This window comes from Rattus norvegicus, chromosome X (assembly GCF_021556685.1).
Source record: "Rattus norvegicus strain SHRSP/BbbUtx chromosome X, alternate assembly SHRSP_T2T, whole genome shotgun sequence".
NCBI classification, from domain to species: domain Eukaryota; kingdom Metazoa; phylum Chordata; class Mammalia; order Rodentia; family Muridae; genus Rattus; species Rattus norvegicus.
Window position 1 is genome coordinate 146360049 of NC_141554.1, and position 22086 is coordinate 146382134.

Below are 22086 nucleotides of genomic sequence, written 5' to 3' on the forward strand. Positions count from 1 at the left end.
GAAAATGTCATCTCCTGATTTCTGACCAGGAGAGTGCTCTCCCTCAAAAGATGAATTTTAAAAATCCAGAAAATAAGACCAAATTGGGAACTGAGGAGATGGTTCAGTGAGTAAAAAGACTCAACATACAGGCATGATCACCTGAGTTCAGATGCAAAAGTTTAAGGTAGCTTCTTACATGCGCATGCATGTACACACGTGCTTGATTGTACACACACACATTCACACACACATTCACCAAATGAAGGTATATGATGGGCAATCTCTCTTTTAAGAGTGTCTGTTGCTAAGACTCATAACCTGAGTTTGATCATGATAACTCAAATTACGGAAGAAGAGAATTCCTTGCAAGTTATCCTATGAATTCCTTACAAATACCATGGCATGTATAAACTCTCCCCATACACACACACACACACACACACACACACACACACACACACACACACACACACACATACAAAATAGGGACATGTACAATCATACAATCAACAGTATATAAAGAAAATATGTTTGGCTGCTACTTAAAAAGGACAAATCTAACAATTTTTTATTCTTTTCTCATTAAAATCAAACCAAGTGTTGTCTCCAACATTGATCTTCAAGAACAAGAACCTTTGTACTAAAACTAGTCCAACTTTCCTTTGCTGCATCATCTTCCCCATGTACTTCTCTATGAGGCTTAGTGTACCTAATCATAAACGAGGACCAGTTGTTTCTGTACATTAGCTGTTTTTCAAAAGTCTGACCCAGGGTGCACACGCAGCTCAAATTACAGCTTGAGCAAACTGATTTTAATAGAAGTAGAAAGTCGAGGGCTGTAGAACTACCCCAAATCTCTACTGGCTGCTCTTGTTTGTAGGACTGTATCCCTAGTAACTCGGGTCACTAAGGTGCACATCTCCTGAATTTAATAATTGGAAATGAAAAATAACAAGAAGGTACAGAATTGAGGAATAAGCCTCCAAAATTAATTTTCTTCTGAAGCAAAGTCCTTATATATTATAAATTGAAAGAGTTTTGTAGAATAACCTGATTTCTGGTCATTTTCTGCCCCTACTCCAATTTTAGGACAATTTATTCCTGAGGTATTCCAAACAGTTAGCAGTGGTGAATGACTGTGAGAGATACCAGCATGCTTACTCACTGGACACAGTGAATTTACTATAGCAGGTTTGTGTCTTTACTGAAGAAATATGACAGAAAAGGATCCCGTGTTTTGTAACTGTTGACTTTTCCCCAGCCAGCAATGAGATTGACAGGGACACCTCTAGCTACAGATGCTATGGGAAACCTTCAAGAGAATACTGTCTAGGACAATATGAATCCCCTTTACTTTAGCACAGATGTTTTTGTAAAACTTCAACCCACCAGGGAGGCAAGTGAGTGTCGAAGCAGAATGCTTTTGTCAAGAATCAAAATGATGAACCAACACCTCTAAGCTGAAGCTGAAAAATAAACTCATTAAAAATAGAACATGTCACATTATCTAGTTTGGGGGCTGAGTTTTCCTCCCTAAAAAACAACTCTGTGGCCAAATTGCTCCCAGCCTCCAACAAATGCAGCATAGCAAATAAAGATATAACCTTCTTCAGTTGATATGCAATGGTTGTGTACTTCTTATTTGATACAAGGAGTGAGAGTAAAGGTAAAAGTTGTTACTTGTGAAATCTGAGTCACTCTGCTCAGCTATACCTTTAATGCATGACTATAGTAAGAAAAAAATCTCAACAAGCCTACCAAAAAATGAATGGCAATGTTCAGATATTGGTCTATGAGTATAAAAGAAGTTGGGAACAGGGTCTACAGCTCAATAGCTGAGCATATACAAGACTCTGGTTCAATACTAAAGACCACCTGTGTGTGCTGTGTGTGTGGGGGGGGGTGTCTATGTTTGTGTGTGTGTCTATGTCTGTGTGTGTGTCTATGTCTGTGTGTGTGTCTATGTCTGTGTGTGTGTGTGTGTGTGTGTGTGTGTGTGTGTGTGTGTGTGTGTGTCTATGTCTGTGTGAGTCTGTGTCTGGAGCTTGGGGACTCTTATGGAGAATACGGGACCTGAAGGGGATAGGAACTCCACAAGAAGACCAACAGAGTCAACTAACCTTGACAATTGGAGCTCTCAGAGACTGAACCACCAACTGAAGAACATAGATGGGGCTGAACATAGGCTTCCCTGCTCATATGTAGCAGATGTTCAGCTTGGTCTTCATGTGGGTCCTGAACAAGGGGAACAGGGACTATCTCTAAAGCTGTTTCCTGCATGTGCCATATGTTCTTCTACCTGGGCTTCACTGTTTGGCCTCAGTGAGAGAGGAGGCATCTAGCCTAGAAGAGAATTGAAGTGAAAGGTGGTGGGGATACCCAGGGAAAATCTGCCCTTTCAGAGGAGAAGGGGAGGGAGTGGGTTATGGACTGTTTGAGGGATGGAAGGGAGGGGTCAGTGAGCATGATGTAAAGTGAATAAGTAAAAAGACATATTTGGTTTTTTTTTAAAGAAACATCACGTCCTGTTTAAATGTCCCTTCTCCATAGAGTTTGTAGGGAGTAACCAGTGATGCCTTTATTTTATACATAGCCATTTACCATTCTCACGATTGATTCTACACCAATGGTTCTCAGTTTTCCTAATATTGTAACCATTTAATACAGTTCCTCATGTGACCCCCCAACCATAAAATCATTTTGCTGCTACTTTATTACTATAATTTTGCTGTTGGTATAACTCATAATGTAAATATGTCATATGCAGGGTACCTGATGTGCAATCCCAAATGGGTTAAACCCACAGGTTGACAGCCATTGTTCTAACACAGCATTTGTAATTTCCAGTAGTGTCTTTATAATTCTAAATTATAACCTAAAGATAAGTGAGATACAGTGTAAGGCAGAAAGCTTAGCATTTTTGTAGACAAACAGCTCTAACCTGTCCTTCCATATCAAGTCACAGTTTATTAAGACATTAAAACAAGAACTCTGACCAGAAATAAATTGAAATATAGCCACACCTGAAAATGGGAAAGTGCAAAAGTAAACCAAGAATGTGATGTTTCCTGAAGTTTCAGTTTGTTCTCTGGTTGGTTCTGTTCACACTGCTGCACTATTGCTGTTGCCAGAGCCAACCTCTTGTTATGGGCTTCATTCACTCTTAGTGTCCCTGATCTACTGGGCATTGTGTGTAAAGGCACTAACACCTCTCAGGATTCAAAGCACTTCTTGTGAAAAGTTGCACCAACTTGTGAGTCTAGAACTAAATGCGAGCCCTACCTCTGTTCTTTACTATGTTAGACCTAAGGTTGGTTGTCTAGGTCTCCTTATATGTAGCATAAACAAAGAAGCAAAAAACTCAATACCACAAAACAAACCGATTTAAAAAATAGACAAGGAACTAAACAGAGTCCGAAGGGGAAATACAAATGACTGAGAAATACTTTTAAAACTTTCAACACCCTTAACTGTCCAGGAAATGCAAATCAAAAGTACTTGGAGGTTTATCCACTGCCTGTGGGAATACAAACTGGTACAGCCACTGTGGAAATCAGTGTGGAAGTTCTTCAAAAGTTAGAAATAGACTTGCAACATAATCCAGCTATACCAATCATGGGAATATGCCCATAGGACTGTGTATTACACTGATACTTGTTCATTAGTGTTTATTTGCTATTCTATTCATGATACCTAGAAAGTGCAAACAACCTAGATGTTCATCAACTGATGAAAGGATAAATGGACAAAGGAAATGTGTATGAAACTCTTAGGTACTAAAATATTATTATTGATATTATTATTATTATTATTATTGCAGAAGTCATTATCTACATCAGTCAAATGAGAATGTGGACAAAGAATCATTCTGTGCCTTACCAAAGTTATATAGCCAGTAAGGCTAAGAGACAAAGTCTATCTTACTCTGGAGCCTAGCCTGTTGAAACAGTATGTGGCAGTCATTTCCCACATTTTTCTCCTACTCTGAGTAGCACATAAGACAGACTAGGGAAAAGAAAGAAGGATGCTTCCTCATCAGGCAAAGCTAAGCAGTCTTTCTCCCCTGTAGCAGTAAAATTGAAGTTAACAAATTATAGTCTTTACAGAAGCATTTGTGGCTAACCCACTCAATGGGCAAGAGCTTACCTAAATTGAAATCTTCTTGCTCACGGTCTTAAGTACAAATAAGAATTAGAGCCATAGTAAACATTGATTTAAAGCTGAGAAGCTACACATAAAATGGTGGCTCTAGCTTTGACAAAACTGTTCTTCACTTTAGCTTCAGGTTATATCCGTGAAGACTAGACTAAGATCATATACCATTTGATACTGCCCACAGGACTTTTCAAATAAAAGCAGAACGTACCTAAATACGAGCAGCATGAGGATATAGGCTCCTTCAGCTTGAAAAGAATCAAGTGCCAAATTCAAATATTTTCCCAATTACTATCCTTCCAGTCCTGTCGAATAATCATCTAAATCTTTGAGTGCTCATATTTTTTTCTTTTTGCTTCTTTTTTTTTCTTTTTTGCAAGAACTGAAGGGGGAGAACAGAACATACAGGACTTTGCTTCTTCTAAGATTTTACTTTTTAAGATTAACAAGCACTGAAACTGTCTTTACTTGCTTCTAAAGACTGATAGTACCACCTGCATGGATTTATAGGAACACTACTATAATGAAATACTTAAGACACTCTCATTCATGCCATTCCTTCTGAGTTGCACTGGTCCTTTGTGACTACCTTCTGACAGCCACTATTTTGTGCTCTGTCTGTATCTTCCAAGAATGTTAAATAAATGTGAAGATGCGCCTATGCAGTGCATGCCTTGTTTGGGTATACACAAGGCATACTTGTGGGTTTAGATGTCTCCAGAAGTCTTTCAGCCTTCAGCGTAGGCAACAATGGTGTTTCAGAGGCTAAGTTTTGAAGTCCTACTTGGACTTCTTGCCTTGACAAACTCACACTGTGTGCTAATTATTTAAACTCATTTTGACAGACTTTTTCCTTGAAAGAAATAATATCACATTGAATTGATATATAAGATAATATCCATAAAGCATTATCTGACCAGGATAAGGGTGCAATTAGCATTGTTTCTTGTATGTAAGAATTACAGCATCCACTACTGTTTGTTCTTTGAGAAGGCAGTTTCTTGCATAGATTTTCTTAATATATAAGTCATTTGTTCAGTGCACAAGCATTGACTGAATGCCTGTTATACATTTATGTCTGTTGAAGCACATCCTCTTTTCAAAAAAAATCTATAGAAATTCACACATATCAATCTCTTAACAGAGATTTTATGTTTTCACTCCTCCTCAACTCTAGCTTGGAAATAAAAAGACACTGGTGGAGGAAAGTCCACAATATAGGGGTTAAACACCAGTGAGTAGAGAGATAAACAGACTGTGCCTTTGAAGGATGGAGATGAAGGTGAGACTGATGTCTTTCTTTACTTCTGCTTAAGGAATCACCTCCATACAAAACTAGGCTATCTCTCTCTCAGTGGGTGCAGAAAAGGGGGGAGGGCTCACTGTGCCCTCCACTGTACCTATGTTTCTCTCTTAGACAAGCTGGCAGAACACTGGAGAGGCTGGATTCAAAGGAAACAAATACTTTGCAACGAGTTCAGATCACATGGGTTAAGGTTACCCAATCATATTATGAACCCAAACCCCAGAGAGTACTCGTGGGACAAGCTGCAAAAATTTTGAAAGCACCAGTATTTCTTCTGGGTTCTTTGTTTGTTTTGTGATGGGGCTTTACTCTATATTCCTGACTGATCTAGACCTTGCTAAACGGGCCGGGATATCCAGCTGCCTCTACTTCCCAAGTGCTGGGATTAAACACATGCATCACATGTTAGGAAAAACCAACCTAAATAACTCAGAGCATCAGGCAGGCTTCACTTTGGGGCCTTATGCTTCTGGGACTAAATAATAATAATAATAAATAATAATAATACATTTAATGCTACCTTGTATTTGTATTCTAAGTCCCTTACTAAACTACAGGCCCATATGAACGTGATCAGTAAATAGCCAGGACTTCAGAGTGTCCCCAGTGCTTGGAGGACACCTACATTATATTAGACAGCCTCGAGCAATAGTTGCCAAATGAGTGCTTCCATGTGGCTGTACACACATTGCTGCTTGCACAAACAAGTGCATACTTCTTTATTACATAAGGAAATTATGCATTTCCATAGACTGGAATTTGTTTGGTTTTTGTTTGTTTGCTTGTTTCTTCTTGTTATTGTTCTAGAGACATATTGTGTAGTCCAGGAAAACTTGAATTCATTTTCTTTTTGTATCAGCCTCTCAAATGTTATATCCTTATATCACAGTGTCCAGTTTGGCATTGGAATTTCTATCCTTCAACCCTCAGTATTGATTGCAGGTAGCATCTTGTCTAATAAATGAGAGATTATATGTTAATATTGGTTGAAAGAGTGACCTAGGTAAATGATTTAGAGAAAGGAAATAAAAAGTCATGGATTAAAGGTGGAGAATCAATGTTCTCTGTGGTTAGTGTTATTTTAAATTTCTACTTCAGGAGAACTGTTAACAAAATACATTACGGAGAAAGGATGAGATTGGAAACAGAGATCTGAAGTCAGTTACGTGTAAGTATTAAAGCTAATGAGAGTATAAAAGGGCAGGGTATAGAATGAAAGAATAAAGCAAGTTCTAAATAAGCCTGCTGTTAGGAGAATGGAAAAAAATAATTTACCTACAGGAGTTGACAGTAAAGGAAGGCAGAAAGCAGAATTGAGTGGTCAGGGGAAAGGGTAAAATAGGGGTCAATAAAACAAAAGACACCAATGAGCTGCTTCCGAGGTCATTAGGGTAGAAAAAAAAAACCTGATGTTGAATTTCATCAGAATTCAGTGGGGCAGGTGGAGTGATCCTGACAATAACAGTCAAGTAGGAGGAATGAAGAGAATTAGATAATGACTGTGAAATAGAGGCTGCTTGTATGGAAACAAGGATAAAATCTTTATTCGTTCAATCTTTAGGTAACTCAGATTACTTTAAATACATTCACTACTTCATTTCCAAGTCATTACTAGTAAATCTATCCTAAGAATTTGGGAGTTCAGCATCTAAACTGCAGCCTGATCAGTGAGTTCCAGGTGATATGCGACTGCCCCAAAAAGCAAGATGGGTAGCTCTTGAGAACTTGCAGCTAAGGTTGTTCTCTGGCCATCATGGGAAAACAGAAACACACACACGCACACATACACACACACACACACACACAGAGAGAGAGAGAGAGAGAGAGAGAGAGAGAGAGAGAGAGAGAGAGAGACATATACACTTAAGCTCAACACAGGGCATGGGCATGAACACATGCAAGCATGCTCACACACACACACACACACACACACACAGAGAGAGAGAGAGAGAGAGAGAGAGAGAGAGAGAGAGAGAGAGACATATACACTTAAGCTCAACACAGGGCATGGGCATGAACACATGCAAGCATGCTCACGCACACACACACACACACACACACAGAGAGAGAGAGAGAGAGAGAGAGAGAGAGAGAGAGAGAGAGAGAGAGAGACATATACACTTAAGCTCAACGCAGGGCATGGGCATGAACACATGCAAGCATGCTCGCACACACACACACACACACACACACACACACACGGAGGAGGGAGGGAGAGAAAGAGAGAAAGAATGAGTGTGTGTGTGTGTGAAAAAGAGAGAGAGAGAGAGAGAGAGAGAGAGAATACATACTTACATACTTTTTGGTTAAGTCAAAGCAATTTGACGATGAAACTAAACTGGCTGTAGATAAATAAGTCATAGAGGTAAGCTCTTGCTCTGAACTGCAGTGGATTCTGCTCTGAAACAGAATCATGACCTATGTTGTTCTCCATCTCAGTGGAATGGTAAAATGTGTGACCTAGTCTCATTGTACCCCCACCGATGACAGGCACAATTAATGACTTTGTTGTGATATAAAAAGTGAGAGATAATTTGGAAGACATCAAGTAGAGATTGCGACTAAACACTTTTATTCAAAAATAAAGTATCTGTGTACAAAATCCTCCCTCAAAAACTCAAAAATATTCAGATTGGTGGCTAGATGTCCTTCCAAGAAACTGTCTAATTATACATTAAGCCTTCAAAATAAAGTTAAGTTCATTTTTCATATATGCAGATTTGTGAGGATCTCCCTGTGTTGGATAATTGGCTTTAAACACAGTTATCATTTTATTTTGTTTCAAAATGCTTAGAGGACAGGAATGATGTTTAAAACTATCCCCTAAAACAACAACAACCAAATGTCTGAAATTGTATTTTTCCGAAGGTGTCCATGTTTGAATTATATAGCCAGTATATGAGTCAACTGGGTATCCTCTGATCACCTGGTGACAGCATAAAAGCCACTAGTGAGAATACATAAGTCAACCCACAAAAAGATCCAATCAACTGTATCTCTCCTTATCCATACACCAAAAAAGGGTGATGTAATGTTGTAGTTCACAATTGTAAACCTTCATCATATACAGAGTCTCCTAATGTCTTCTAGGATCCCATTTACCTAAAAAGTCCATGCTCAGAAATTCAGGACCAAACTAAGATGAATCTAGGATCTGTTTATGTTCTGAAAAGGGGACTCACACACACACACACACACACACACACACACACACACACACACAGAGAGAGAGAGAGAGAGAGAGAGAGAGAGACAGAGAGAGACAGAGAGAGAGACAGAGGCAGAGACAGAGACAGAGAGACAGAGAGAGACAGAGAGACAGAGAGAGAGAGTATGTTCAAAGAAGTAGACTTAATAACTTTGATAGTCTTGTTCCTGAAGATGCTCTCTTTGTCAGCGATATCTCCTTGAACTATACTTATGATCTGTGTGTCTTGGGAGGAAGGGTTTTAGATAAGCTACAGTATCTGTAGTTGATACTATTATTCTCTCTATTTCTTCAATAAGAATACTGAGGTAAAAGGGATGAATCATCTGTCCCAAGGTAAATACGGAATAAGTGAAAGGGATGAGATGCCAAAACTCATGTTCCCATTTCTACACAATGTATAGACTGGAGTAAAGTATCTCTCTGAGTCAACAAGCACTGGATGCTATCTGCACTGACAAGTAAAGCTGACCCCCAAATAGCCACAGTAGGTGTTTTGTCCCCATATACAACTGCACAGTAATCAAACCACTTAAAGAGTTTCTTGGAGGCCACCTCTAGCCTTCCCCATAGTCCAGCTTTGAATTACCTACAGCCCAGGGACCAACATACTTGATCATATAAACAGTAAGAAAATGTCGTCTTTGTCTCACTCTCTTCTAGCTTTCCTGAAAAAAACATTACTACAAAACTAATTTTTCCTATCCATAAGAAAGAATCCATCTCAGGATTTTATCAGCAAATCTCTGGAGAGTACATTAAGAATCTAGTCTTAGTCTCAATGGTGTCTTCTAGCTCTTCAATTCACAAGCAGAATACAACTGATGAAATTGTCATTAATATTGATTCTTTACAGTATGTGCTTTTTGAGGATTTTGTTTGTTTTGTTATTCAACTTGGAAGGTTTATTTTAATGTTTTTTATAGACCATTTACTGGATTAAAAAAAAAACTGAGCCTGACATCATTTCTGCAAGCTTTAGACTAAACCACATGGTATTGGGTACAGGGACAGACAGGTAAACAATGGAATAGAATGGAAGACCCAGAAATAAACCCACACACTTATGGACACTTGATTTTTGACAAAGAAGCCAAAAACGTATAGTGGAAAAAAGAAAGCATCTTTAGTAAATGGTGTTGGTCTAACTGGCAGTCTGTATGTAGAAAAATGAAAATAGAAGCATGTCTATCATCTTGCACAAAGCTCAAGTCCAAGAAGATCAAGGGCCTCAATATAAAACCAGATACATTGAATTAAATGGAGAAAATGGAAAAGAGCCTTGAACTCATTGGAACAGGGGGAAATTTCTTGAACAGAACCCCAATGGCTTATGCTTTAAGATCAACAAATGATAAATGGGACCTCATAAAATTTCAAAGCTTCTGTAAGATAAAAGACATATTAATAGGACAAATTGGCAAAGTACAGATTGGGAAAATCTTCACTAATCACACATCTGATAGAGGTCTAATATCAAAAATATACAAAGCACTCAAATGGTTAACTTTCAAAAACCAAATATCCCAATTAAAAATGGGGCACAGAGCTAAAGAGAAAATTGACAATAGAAGAATTGCAAATGGCTGAAAAGCACTTGAAGAAATGTTCAACATCCTTAATTCATCAGAGAAATGCAAATCAAAACAACCCTGAGATTCCACCTCACACCAGTTAGAATGGCTAAGATAAAAACTCAGGTGACAGCAGATGCTGTCGAGGATGTGGAGAAAGAGGAATACTCCTCCATTGCTGGTGGGATTGCAGACTGGTACAACCACTCTGGAAATCAGTCTGGAGGTTGCTCAGAAAAGTGGACATTGAACTACCTGAGTACCCAGCTATACCCTTGGGCACATACCCAAAAGATGCTCCAACATATAACAAAGACACGTGCTCCACTATGTTCATAGCAGCCTTATTTATAATAACCCAAATCTGGGAACAACCCAGATGTCCCTCAGTGGAAGAGTGGATACAGAAAATGTGTTACATTCACACAGCAGAATACCTTCCAGCTATTAAGAATGAGGACATCATGAATTTTGCAGGCAAATGGAGCTAGAAAATATCATTCTAACTGTGGTAACCAATCATCCTGAGTGTGGCAAGCCCGATGCAAAGGACATGCATGGTATGTATTCACTAATTAGTGTAAAATAGCCAAAAAGTATAGAATAGTATAGAATACGTAAGATGCAATTCACAGACTGCAAAAAAATTAACAAGCAGAAAGGCCCAAATGAGGATGGGGTGAAAGTAATCGCTTTAAAAGGGGGGCGAAAATAATCGCTGGAAGCAGAAGAAATGGACATGGGTAAAAGAGGAGAGGTGGAGGGGAAAGGAGAATAAGATCAAGTATGGGGGTGGGACAGGAAAGAAATCCAGAGGTGTGTGAGAAAAGTTGAATGATGTATTTGCATCCCTGAAACTGAGGCTCTCCAATGAACATGTTCACATAGGAGAGCATCTGGTCAGCAATACACAGAGAGATCGTACAATATAATATGATATTTCTTCCTTCCAGATTCCTCACTGAGAAGCTCATGACATCAAAAAATAAAACTCAGGCTGTAAGATGGTTCAGCAGTTAAGAGCACTGACTGGTCTTCCAGAGGTCCTGAGTTCAATTCCCAGCAACCACATGGTGGCTCACAACCATCTGTAATGGGATCTGATGCCCTCCTCTGGTGTGTCTGAAAACAGCTACAGTGTACTTATATATAATAAATAAATCTTTAAAAAAAAAGAGGGCCTACATGTAAATGACTGAGCTTGGCTGCCATTGGTCAGCTCAGGGATGACGTCACAATTACCTTCTTTGACCCAACAATGCCCATCAGCACTGAAAAGGCCAGGCCCTGGCTGAGGCACACACAGAGGGAAGATTTCACCCCATGGAGGACACTGTCTAGGCTGCTCCTGTAGTGAAGACCAATCGCTGCTCTCCAATCAGCAGGATCGGAATTCGTGCTTCTATAAACATGGGAAAAGACAGCAAAGTAAGACCGAAAGTGAACGTCTCTCCTTATGTCCATTTTATGATGGACTTCAGAAATCAAATGAGGGAGCAACAGCCAAACAGCTACTATGACTTTACCGAATTTTCTAGAAAGTGTTCTGAAAAGTGGCGGACCATCTCGGAGCAGGAAAAGAGGAAGTATGAAGCCCTGGCCAAGCGAGACAGAGATCGGTACCAACGTGAAATGAGAAACTACACCGGGCCAAGGAGGGAGCGAAGAAGGAGGGATCCGAACGCACCGCGGAAGCCACCATCCTCGTTCCTGCTCTTCTCCATGGACCACTTTGATGAGATAAAAGAACAACACCCAAACTGGACTGTGGCGCAGGTGGCCAAGGCTGCCAAAAGAATGTGGTCCAGGTGTTCGGAAGTGGACAAAAGTCACTATGTGGAGAAGGCTGCGATTCTGAGGGCCAAGTACCTTGAAGAGCGGGAGGCCTACTACCACCAATGCCAGCGCGGGGAGTAAAACTTCAAGGGATGGGGCAAACCCAATCTGAAACAATAAACCTCATTCAACTGGCTTTCTGGCTCTGGTGTTTAGTGTTTTCTGATTGTCCTTGCGTGCTATGCTGTTACCACCAGTGAGTGGTTTGATTCAGGTCTAGCCTTGGGGAGGATGGCTCTCAGAGAGGCAGCTCTAAGACAGGAACTGGCTGCAGGACCCAAATGGCCTAGGTTGACCTGGGTGGTCAAACACATGCGAAAAGCCATTTGTGTACAGGGAGCCAGCCCCACAGATCCTTTGTGACCAAAAATGTAGTGATCGGTTCAGAGATTTCTTAATACAAATCCTAGCTTTTGCTGCGACTTGCCATCTCATGGGAATGGGACCAAAAAGACAGCGAATTGTGCTGTCTGTGCATGCAAGCATTTTGATTTTGATTACAACTCTGGGTTTGGAATCAAGTTGTTTGGATTTTGACACATTAGGACCATGTAACCGGTTAGGGTCCATGTAGGTCCTCCAGTCTCTTGAGGGTTAGGTGTTTCTTCTCTGACTAAACCCAGACCGGGCAGTCCTGTGCTGTATTTGTGTTGTGGGGGCTCAGATCTGCTACTGTATGCTGCCTGGTTGGTGGTCCAGTGTGTCTGAGAGATCTTGGGGGTACAGGTTAATAGAGACTGCTGGTCCTCCTACAGGGTCGCCCTTTTCCTCAGTTTCTTCTAGCTTTTCCCTAATTCAAACACAGGGGTCAACATATTCTGTCCATTGGTTGGGTGTAAAAACCTGCATCTGACTCTTTCAGCAGCTGCTTGTTGGGCCTTTCAGAGGGCAGTCATGGTAGGCCCCTGTTTGTAAGCATGAGTTTTGTAGGCAAATGAAGGGAACTAGAAAATACCATCCTAGTGAGGTAACTCAGACTCAAAAGAACATGCATGGTATGTACTCACTAAGAAGTGGATAGTAGCCAAAAACAACAAAATAGACTACCCAGGATACAGTCCACAGAACTCAAGAAGGTTAACAAGCTGAAGGGCTCAAGTGAGGATGCCTCAATCCCACTTGGGAGGAAGAAAAAAAGCAGTGGGGGGTGTGTGGGAGAAACCTGGCTAGCTGGGGGATAGGGAGGGGAAGAAGAACAGGTATTTGGGGGAGCAGGACTGAAGCCCTGAGGAACAGCAGAAAGAATGGAAACAGGCATCCTCAGGAGCTAGGAGATGGGGGGATCCTTGAGAATGTAGCAGAGACCTGAGATGTGAGAGACTTTCAGGACTCAAAGGGAGGGGGGACCTTAGATGAAATGCCCTTCAGTTGGAAGAGAGTACTTGTAGAGCCTGCCTGGTTGGTGGTCCAGTGTTTGAGAGATCCCGGGGGTCCAGGTTAAATGAGACTGCTGGTCCTCCTACAGGGCTGCCCTCCTCTTCAGCTTCCTCCTGTTTTTCCCTAATTCAACCATAGGGGTCAGCAGCTTCTGTCCATTGCCTGGATGCACATATGTGCATGTGAGTACACTCTCACTGTCTTCAGACACACAAGAAGAGGGCAGCAGATCCCATTACAGATGGTTGGGAGCCACCATGTGGTTGTTGAGAATTGAACTCAGGACCTCTGGAAGAGCAGTCAGTGCTCTTAACTGTTAAACCATCTCTCTAGCCCATCTTTTCATATTTTTAAATGATTTGTGCTTTTGTTTGTTTGTTTGTTTGTTTGTTTGTTTGTTTGTTTGTTTGAGAAAGAGTGTCTTGGAACTCAAAGAAATCCACCTGTTTCTGATTGGATTCAAATCAGTAGCCACCAGGGTTTGAGAGATGGCTCAGCAGGTAAGAGCTCTGGTTGGTTGGTATTGTTCTTATGGGGTTGCAGGCCTCTTCCAGTGTTTGAGAGATCTCAGGGGTCCAGGCCAATTGAGACTGCTGGTCCTGCTACAAGGTTGCCCTCCTCCTCAGCTTCCTCCAGCTTTTCCCTAAGTCAACCAGTGGGGTCAGCAGCTTCTGTTCATTGGTTGGGTGCACAGCTACAGTGTGCTTGTATAAAATGAAAAAAAAATCTTTTTAAAAAGTAATTAAAACTCAATGTTAAGCTTTTAGAGTGAGACATACAACTGTGGGTGTGGATAAATATGTTTGGCAAACATTACTTTAGTTCCTCACAAAATAACCTTAATTTTAGTATTTAAAAAAATCTGACTGAACTGAACCGGTCACACAGTCCCTGCACCCAAATCCTGTGAGGAAAAGAGCTGAACCCTCAGAAGTGCAGACACTCCTTAGAATTCAAAGGAGACAATTACTTACTTTCTGTCCACATTCCTGACCCAAGAAGAAATCACCTAATGCCATCTGTGCCCCCTGGGCTCAGGGACCTAGAAGCAGTCAGAGGCAGAACCCTTCAGGATTCTGCCTGTGCTGAGAGTTGAAAGCCAGTTACCAGGAGCACCTACACACCTGAGAGCAGAAGTAAGACCAACTTTTGTACTCCAGTTGACCTGCCTGGTGGACTCATGACACAAAAAGGCAGAAGTCCTCTGGGACAGGACACTTTCGGTTTCTGGCTGTGCCCAGTAGCAACATTTGTAATGTCATGCTAACAAAATGTTTGAATGGATAGTTATTAATGATTTTGAGGAACAGAGGGAGGAGGAGTTATGAGGTGACTAAAAACAATTTCTAAATAGGCTTAAAACTTCTAAATATGTAATGCAGCAGAAACTAAAGACACCTTTAATGATGGGACTGTCATTTCTAGCACAAAATCCTCCTATGCATGCCACATATTACATCTTAAAGTTGGGAAATCCAATTTAATGATGATAAAATTTAAAGTAGTTTCTGTATTAATATACCTCAAATATACCAAGATATTAAAGCTTTGATGGCAGTGGAAATTTTATCATAAGTATTTTTTATTCAAGAAGCTGGTAATATAAATTTATGTGAGTAGCATCTGCATGTGTGTGCAGGTGTGGGTATGAGAACAGGTCAACATTCTCAGGTGTCTTCCTTGATTCTTCTACACATTGTTTTCTGAAACAAAATTTGTCATTGAACCTGCAAATAATGGATTCACAAAAGTAGATGGTACATATGCCTCAGGGATCATCCTGTCTCTGACCCCCTATGCTCAGGATTATAGATGTTCCTTTCCATGTGGTTACTGGAGATCTGTTTGTGCACAAAGCACTTTACCATCTGGGCAATCTCTCCTGCTCCAGGTGGTCTATATTCAGAAGAATAAACATTACTTAGTCATTGGTTAGTGATTTTTTAACTAAACGATTGCATATAAATTATCTCCAATTACATGGAAATAATAATGCTATTTTAACATTGAAGCACTGGACCTATGTCTGCTAGCCACGCCACGCACTGTTTTTCTGTTTTGTTTTTCCAGTTTAATCTTCTATTAAAGCTCTTTTTATCTTTTTTATTGGCTATATTTTATTTACATTTCAAATGTTATTCTCTTTTCTGGTTTTCCATCTGTAAGATCCCTATCTCATCCCTCTCCCCCTTCTTCTATGAGTGTGTTTCCCCTCTCCAAGCACCCCACTTCCTGCCTCCCCACCATGACATTCCCCTACACTGGTGGCCTTGGAATTGAGGGAATAAGCTGGTTATCTTTGAAGTTCATGGACAGAGGTGAGGTATTCAGCTGACCATGATAGTCTACATTTTGGAGAAGTCAGAATACTTAACATACTGACCTTTGTGTAATAAAGACCTTGGGTATGGAATGCTTATCTAGCAGTGATGCTACCACCACCATACTTCACGATGCAAGCAGATTGTAGGTAGCAACAGAAGGAGTTAGATGTGTACTGACCATACAAGTAGTGGGTGTAAAGGAAGTCAGCTTAGTTTGGCAACCCTGATTTCTCTAATGAACAGTAGGCATCATTCTAGAAAAAGAGATCCACCTTTCCAATGGGTGTATATCATGATGGTAGTTAATACTAATTGCTAACAATTATAATCAAGAAAGCATTCAGGTACTGAGATCGACCTCGCTATGTTTTTCCTTAAGTTATTTTATATATACAAAACAAAGAGCTACAAAGGATGTTGGTTCGGAAGATAAGAATCCAAAGATTTGAATCAGGAATGAGTAGAGAGGGTCTCTCCATTAGCTCTTAGAGTCTGTAAGTTAAACTCAGGGAAACATCTAAATAAGGTCCCATAATTTCCCAACTTTATACAAGCTATGTAACCAACAATAAGAAAATGCTAAGACTGAACCCCCAGTGAACTAGACTGGTGGGGGGAGGGCGGCAAGGGGGGGAGGGTTGGGAGGGGAACACCCATAAGGAAGGGGAGGGGGGAGGAGGATGTTTGCCCGGATACCGGGAAAGGGAATAACACTTGAAATGTATATAAGAAATAAAGTTAATAAAAAAAAATATAAAAAAAAAGAAAATTGCTACCTGATTGGATTGGTTAGATGAGTTTATACCACTGCATGTTTAAGATTATTTTATTTTTTTTGTCAACCTGTTTTCTAAGAAATGGCTTTCATACTCTAATATATAACATATAAATAAACAGATTTTAAAAAGCAGTTCGCTGAATTTAAGGACACATAATGGGCTCAGGGCAGACTAAGAGTTGATGTTTTGACTGTATGAATTACTGTGTAACTTTGAAAAATAAAATTACTAAAGAGCTCCAAACCTCATTATCCTCATTTTAAGGTAGATAGATAACACCCCCCATTATAAACACGTTATGAACATCATCAGAAAGATTGTACAGACAGCATCTAACAATGCAATGAGTCCAACACATAGTGACTATTTGATATAAATTAACATCAAGGTTAAAACACTAGGAAGAAAACTTGAGATGTGGACTGAATCCATTAAGTGTTCTGTTTTGTGGAGTCCAAGATGAATGCAGGCAATTGCTTGGCCATTTAAAACTAGTAAGCAACTATTAATTGTCACAATTCTACATATAACGTTTTGCAAAAGTTAAAAAAAATTTCGCCAAAGTTGAAAGTGAATGACCACAGCATGCCAAACATGGAATGAATAATTTAGAAAGCAAGTTGAGGGTGATCAAAAGACTTGGATGTTTGCTCTGGCTGCATTTAACTTCTTTGAACTCCAGTTTCTAAATCTGGAAAGTATATGTAACAATCCCTGACTGATAAGTTCAATAAGCTTTTGTGAAAATCAGATGAGATTTAGAAGCCTGTGTTATCTGTAAAGAAATTCACAGTAGGAAACATTGTTATTTTCACCAACTTCCATAGTTTTAAATAGCCCCTCAGTACACAGAAATGCATTTATCTGTCACTGAACCTGCTAACATCCTCTTGCTCTGCAAAAAATCAATAGGCAGGAACTGAACCATTCACAAAGCATAGAAAACATTCAGAGAACTGGAATGGTTCTACTTTTGTTCCTGGGGGATATTGGAGGATAGCTTCATAAGAAACACTTAAACAAAGCATTTGGATACTATAAAGCATTGTGTTGTGACACAGAAAAGTGGATCTTGATTGTGATGGCCACGGGACAAATTCGAATCACTTCATCTGTAGCTGAGCTATCACGCCTCCGAATCTTTTTCCAATTTATAATTGAAAATTTTGCCATAGCCATTTCTCAATTGTTCCATTGTATAAGTATATCTAACAAGTAAAACAATAGAAATAGCATGTGAGGCAAGACTAACAGAAACTCACATAATCATGGGTATCTGGTATACGTTATATGGTATATGAATAAACTATTATGGTGAATATGTTAGAAATTCTTCCATAGAATATTTTTGATTTAATGAAACAGGTTCAAATGAGAAGAGGTACATTTATCTTTTTATTCCAGATAAAAGGATTCATGTAGAACGAGTCTGGATTTAAAGTCAGATTTCTAGTCAGACCTGAAGTCTAGTACTTACTAGTTTTGAAACTTAGAGTAAATCGCCTTGGTATCTCTAAATGTCATTACCCCCATTTTTAAAATGAGAAGCAAATTATGTTGCTAAATGATAGCGTGGTTTAAGCTTTAAAGTCTTATTACAAATGCCTGAATAGATAATATGTATGTTCTAAGCACTAACTTCTTTGATTCATTCATGCTTCTACGATAAGGATGTCTTGTGAATTGTGTTTGAGTAATAGCTATGTATATATTAAGAGGCTAAACCCACAGACATTAGAGGATCTGATATCTAGATAGTCAAGACTAAATAGTAAATCTGTCACAAAATGATTGCAAATCCATTTGACCATGATCACGAATTGACTGCAGGCCACTTATTGTGCCAAAAGATTCCTGATGAAGTCCTAATGTCTAGTGCTTTAGAAGGTGTCTACATTTAGAGATAAAAGTCAATAAATAGATTAAGTTAAGTGAGGTTATATATATGGGGTTCTAATATAGTCTAATGTGTGTCCTTATAGTAAAAATAAATTAGGAAACAGATGAGGGCAGAGGAAAGATCATGTGAAAACAAAGGAAGAGGTCAGCCACTTTTATGACAGAAAGACAGACCTCATAACGACCGCCCAGAACTTTTGCTGTGAGGTATTTTTATCGTAAGAGCCCAAAGAGGTCAATTTACCCAGAGAGAAGGAATGGGTATGTTGTGTTTCTTTACTTCCTTGTGATATCCAGAGTATAAAACAGTGCCTATAAACTATCCACTATGATTTGATATGAAGACTCATTCTAAAATAACTTTCCTGATATTTCTAGATAACTAGACAATGGGCGAAAACTAAGATATAATACTATGATTGACATTTCACATAGACGCTCACTGAGGGTCAGCTCTGAGGGATCTAAAAACAACAACAACAACAACAACAACAACAACAAAAACAAATAAACGAAATCAACTCAGGACACGAAGTATGTGCTGAACTTCACCCCAGTTGGAGAAACCTCTAAATGTTACAAAATAAAATAAAATAAATTCCTCCAGAACTGAAGCTTTAAGAAAGGTATCCTAGAAGAAGATTAATTGGTATATTAAAATTTTGGCTTTAAAAGAATAATCAGGTATGCTTAAGGATATTGTGTGTTCAATACAGGAGCTTTTTAATCAGTAAAAAACACTTAATATTTCTCAAAATCATGTTTCTCATTGAACCATGAAGACAAAATACACATGAACTCTTAAAAGTCTTGAGGTAAAAGATTCTAAAATATTTTTTACATGTATTTTATAACTTAGGTTATGGGGCTAAATCTCCAAGTGATGTCAACCAAAGATCTGGCAAGTTCACTTCATACACATTATGACTTACTGGTGGCAGGGACCATGGTCTATTTTTCAGTTTATAATTGTCACTATCTACCATGTTATATCTATCCCCTGAACTAGTTAAAACAGAAAGATTGCTCTTATTCCAAACTAATGGCTTATGAAGAATGAGCAAATAAATTAAGAGAAGTGGCAAGGAACAAATATGCTCATTTTTCTGATCTATTAGGCAAGCGTTACTATTTCTGTTTCACATGTGCTGGAAAAAAAGTCTGTGATCTTTCCACTACAATGGAATAGTAAGAAGCACAATTGGTCAAAACTGGCCTGTTTGAGCAAATAAGAATCAGAAAGGAAGACTTTTCAAGTAGCATATCATGAATAAAGTTGTAGAACAAGTTAAAGGTGGAGATGATTGGGAGAACAAGAAAGGGCTTTCTATGTCGGCAAAGTGGTAAACTTTCACATGTAGACTGAGACCAGAGTATGAGGACAAATACAAATACATGCAGATCTAAAAGGCTTTGATACATTCTAAAAGAAAAATAAAAATGATAATAAATATACTTACACACTTTGGTCCCTATAATCATTTTGAAAATAGCAACAAAAGCAGTAGAAACAGTTCAAATGTATTATCTCGAACCCTCCCTCTGCCCATTCACCACAATAGGAAGATGTTCAAAGAGGAAGTGTTTAAATCAAAAGCTCTATTCTTTTCTATTATATAGAGTCATTCTAATATGTGTTTCTATCGTCCAGACTCAAAAATTCATCGAATGAATGCGTGACTTACAAAATCAGTTCACATACCATAAAGACATAGTTTGTGAATACAATTTTCCTACACCAAAGAGAATCCATTAAAAAATAAAACCATCCTTCATTGCTTTCCAGCTATAACTCATTTTAAATTCAGAATCACTTCTTAGCTCACTGTTTTATACAGAAGTAATAGGAGTCACTACAAATATGAAGAAAAACAATAACAATCTTTTTTGAGTGCCTACTCTATACAAGATTGTAAATTTAAAGCCTATAAAACACTAAATACATTGGCAATTTACATTAAAACATCATTTTGGAATTGATAGAAATTGGATTCACAGTAATTAAGTAATATACCCACATATTAGAGTTCTGTATTTATTTCATCTCAAATTCCTTGCTTTCCTTACTGACTAGCACTGCTTCAAGCCTTCTAGGCATGGTGGCATTTCTGATATTCTAGGCAGGCATGGTGGCATTTCTGATATTCTAGGCAGGCATGGTGGCATTTCTGATATTCTAGGCAGGCATGGTGGCATTTCTGATATTCTACCATCAGGGAGGTAGAAGCTGGAATTTAGGCCAATATAAGCGACTTGGCAATACCTTAGTTCAAACAAAAGTAACAACAAACAAAAATTTACTTAGATATAACTATAATATCCCATAACTGGGACATTATTATATGACTCTGTCCATCTTAATTACAGTTCTTAGTGAAATTGTTCTTTATGGCTTGGAGTTATATAATTATGTCTGCCATATCTGTGCCAGGATGTTTTGTCATTAGTATTGATTAATGTATAAAGACTGGGCATTACTCTTGTATACGAAAGACTATGTCTGTAAATACAGATTATTTACTGTTGGTAGATCAACTTCAGTTTCATGGTTCTGCTTACAAACTGATATAAGGAGATATAATGTAACTCTATTTTTTAATGTGGATGAACTTCAATATATTTTTTGCATTTTTACTGAATATTGTAAGTATTTACATTTCAAATGTTATCCTCTTTCCCACTTCCACGCCTCCCATCCTCCATCCTACTGCTTCTATGAGGATGCTCCCCCTCCCACCCACCCACTCCTACCTCACCACCCTGGCAATCACCTACACTTGAGAAATGACCCTTCACAGGACCAAGGGCTTCTGCTCCTACCGATGTCAGATAAGGTCATTCTCTGCTACAGATGCGGCTAGAGCCATGGGTCCCTTGGTGTTTACTCTTTGATTGGTGGTTTAGTCCCTGAGAGCTCAGAGGAGGGGGGCATGGTTGGTTGATATTGTTGCTCTTCCTATGGTGTTGCAAACCCCTTCAGCTCCTTTAGTCCTTTCTCTAACTCCTTCATTGGAGTCTCCCATGCCCAGTCTGATAGTTAGCTACAAGCATCCTCATCTGTATCAGTAAGGCTCTGGCAGAGTAACTCAGGAAACAGCTATATCAGGACCCTGTCAGCAGGCACTTCTTGGCATCCGCAATAATAACTGGGTTTGGTGAGTGCATATGGGATGGATCCCCAGGTGGGGCAGTCTCTGGATGGCCTTCCCTTCAGTCTCTGTTCCACTCTCTGTCCCCATATTTCCTCCTGCGGGTATTTTGTTCCCCCTTCTAAGAAGGCTTGAAGCATGCACATTTTAGTCTTTCTTCTTCTTGAGCTTCATAGGTCTGTGGATTGTGTCTTGGGTATTCTGAGTATTTGGACTAATATTCACTTATCAATGAGTGTATACCATGTGTGTTCTTTTGTGACTGGGTTACCTCACTCAAAATGATATTTTCTAGTTTCATCCATTTGACTAAGAATTTCATGAAGTCATTATTTTTCAGCTGAGTAGTACTCTATTGAATAAATGTACCATATTTTCTATATCCATTCCTCTGTTGAGGGACATCTGGTTTCTTTCCAAATTGTAACTATGAACATAGTGGAGCATGTGTCCTTTTTATATGTTGGAGCATCTTTCAGGTATATGCCCAGGTGTGG

At 39.2% G+C, this 22086-nt stretch overlaps 2 protein-coding genes across 8 annotated transcripts in view; one reads left to right on the plus strand and one right to left on the minus strand.

The window, feature by feature from the left end:
- Positions 1 to 22086, minus strand: part of Fgf13 (fibroblast growth factor 13) — a 516781-nt gene that overhangs the window by 277397 nt on the left and 217298 nt on the right. The window lies entirely within an intron of this gene.
- LOC120099243 (high mobility group protein B4-like) lies at positions 11475 to 12197 on the plus strand. Its single transcript, XM_087601041.1, has one exon. It carries the CDS (start codon positions 11636 to 11638, stop codon positions 12140 to 12142), a length of 507 nt encoding a protein of 168 aa, XP_087457167.1. The 5' UTR covers positions 11475 to 11635; the 3' UTR covers positions 12143 to 12197.

What these genes read in the sequence shown, in the direction of transcription:
- LOC120099243 (XM_087601041.1), top strand. Translation starts at nt 11,636, where the DNA reads ATGGGAAAAGACAGCAAAGTAAGACCGAAAGTGAACGTCTCTCCTTAT.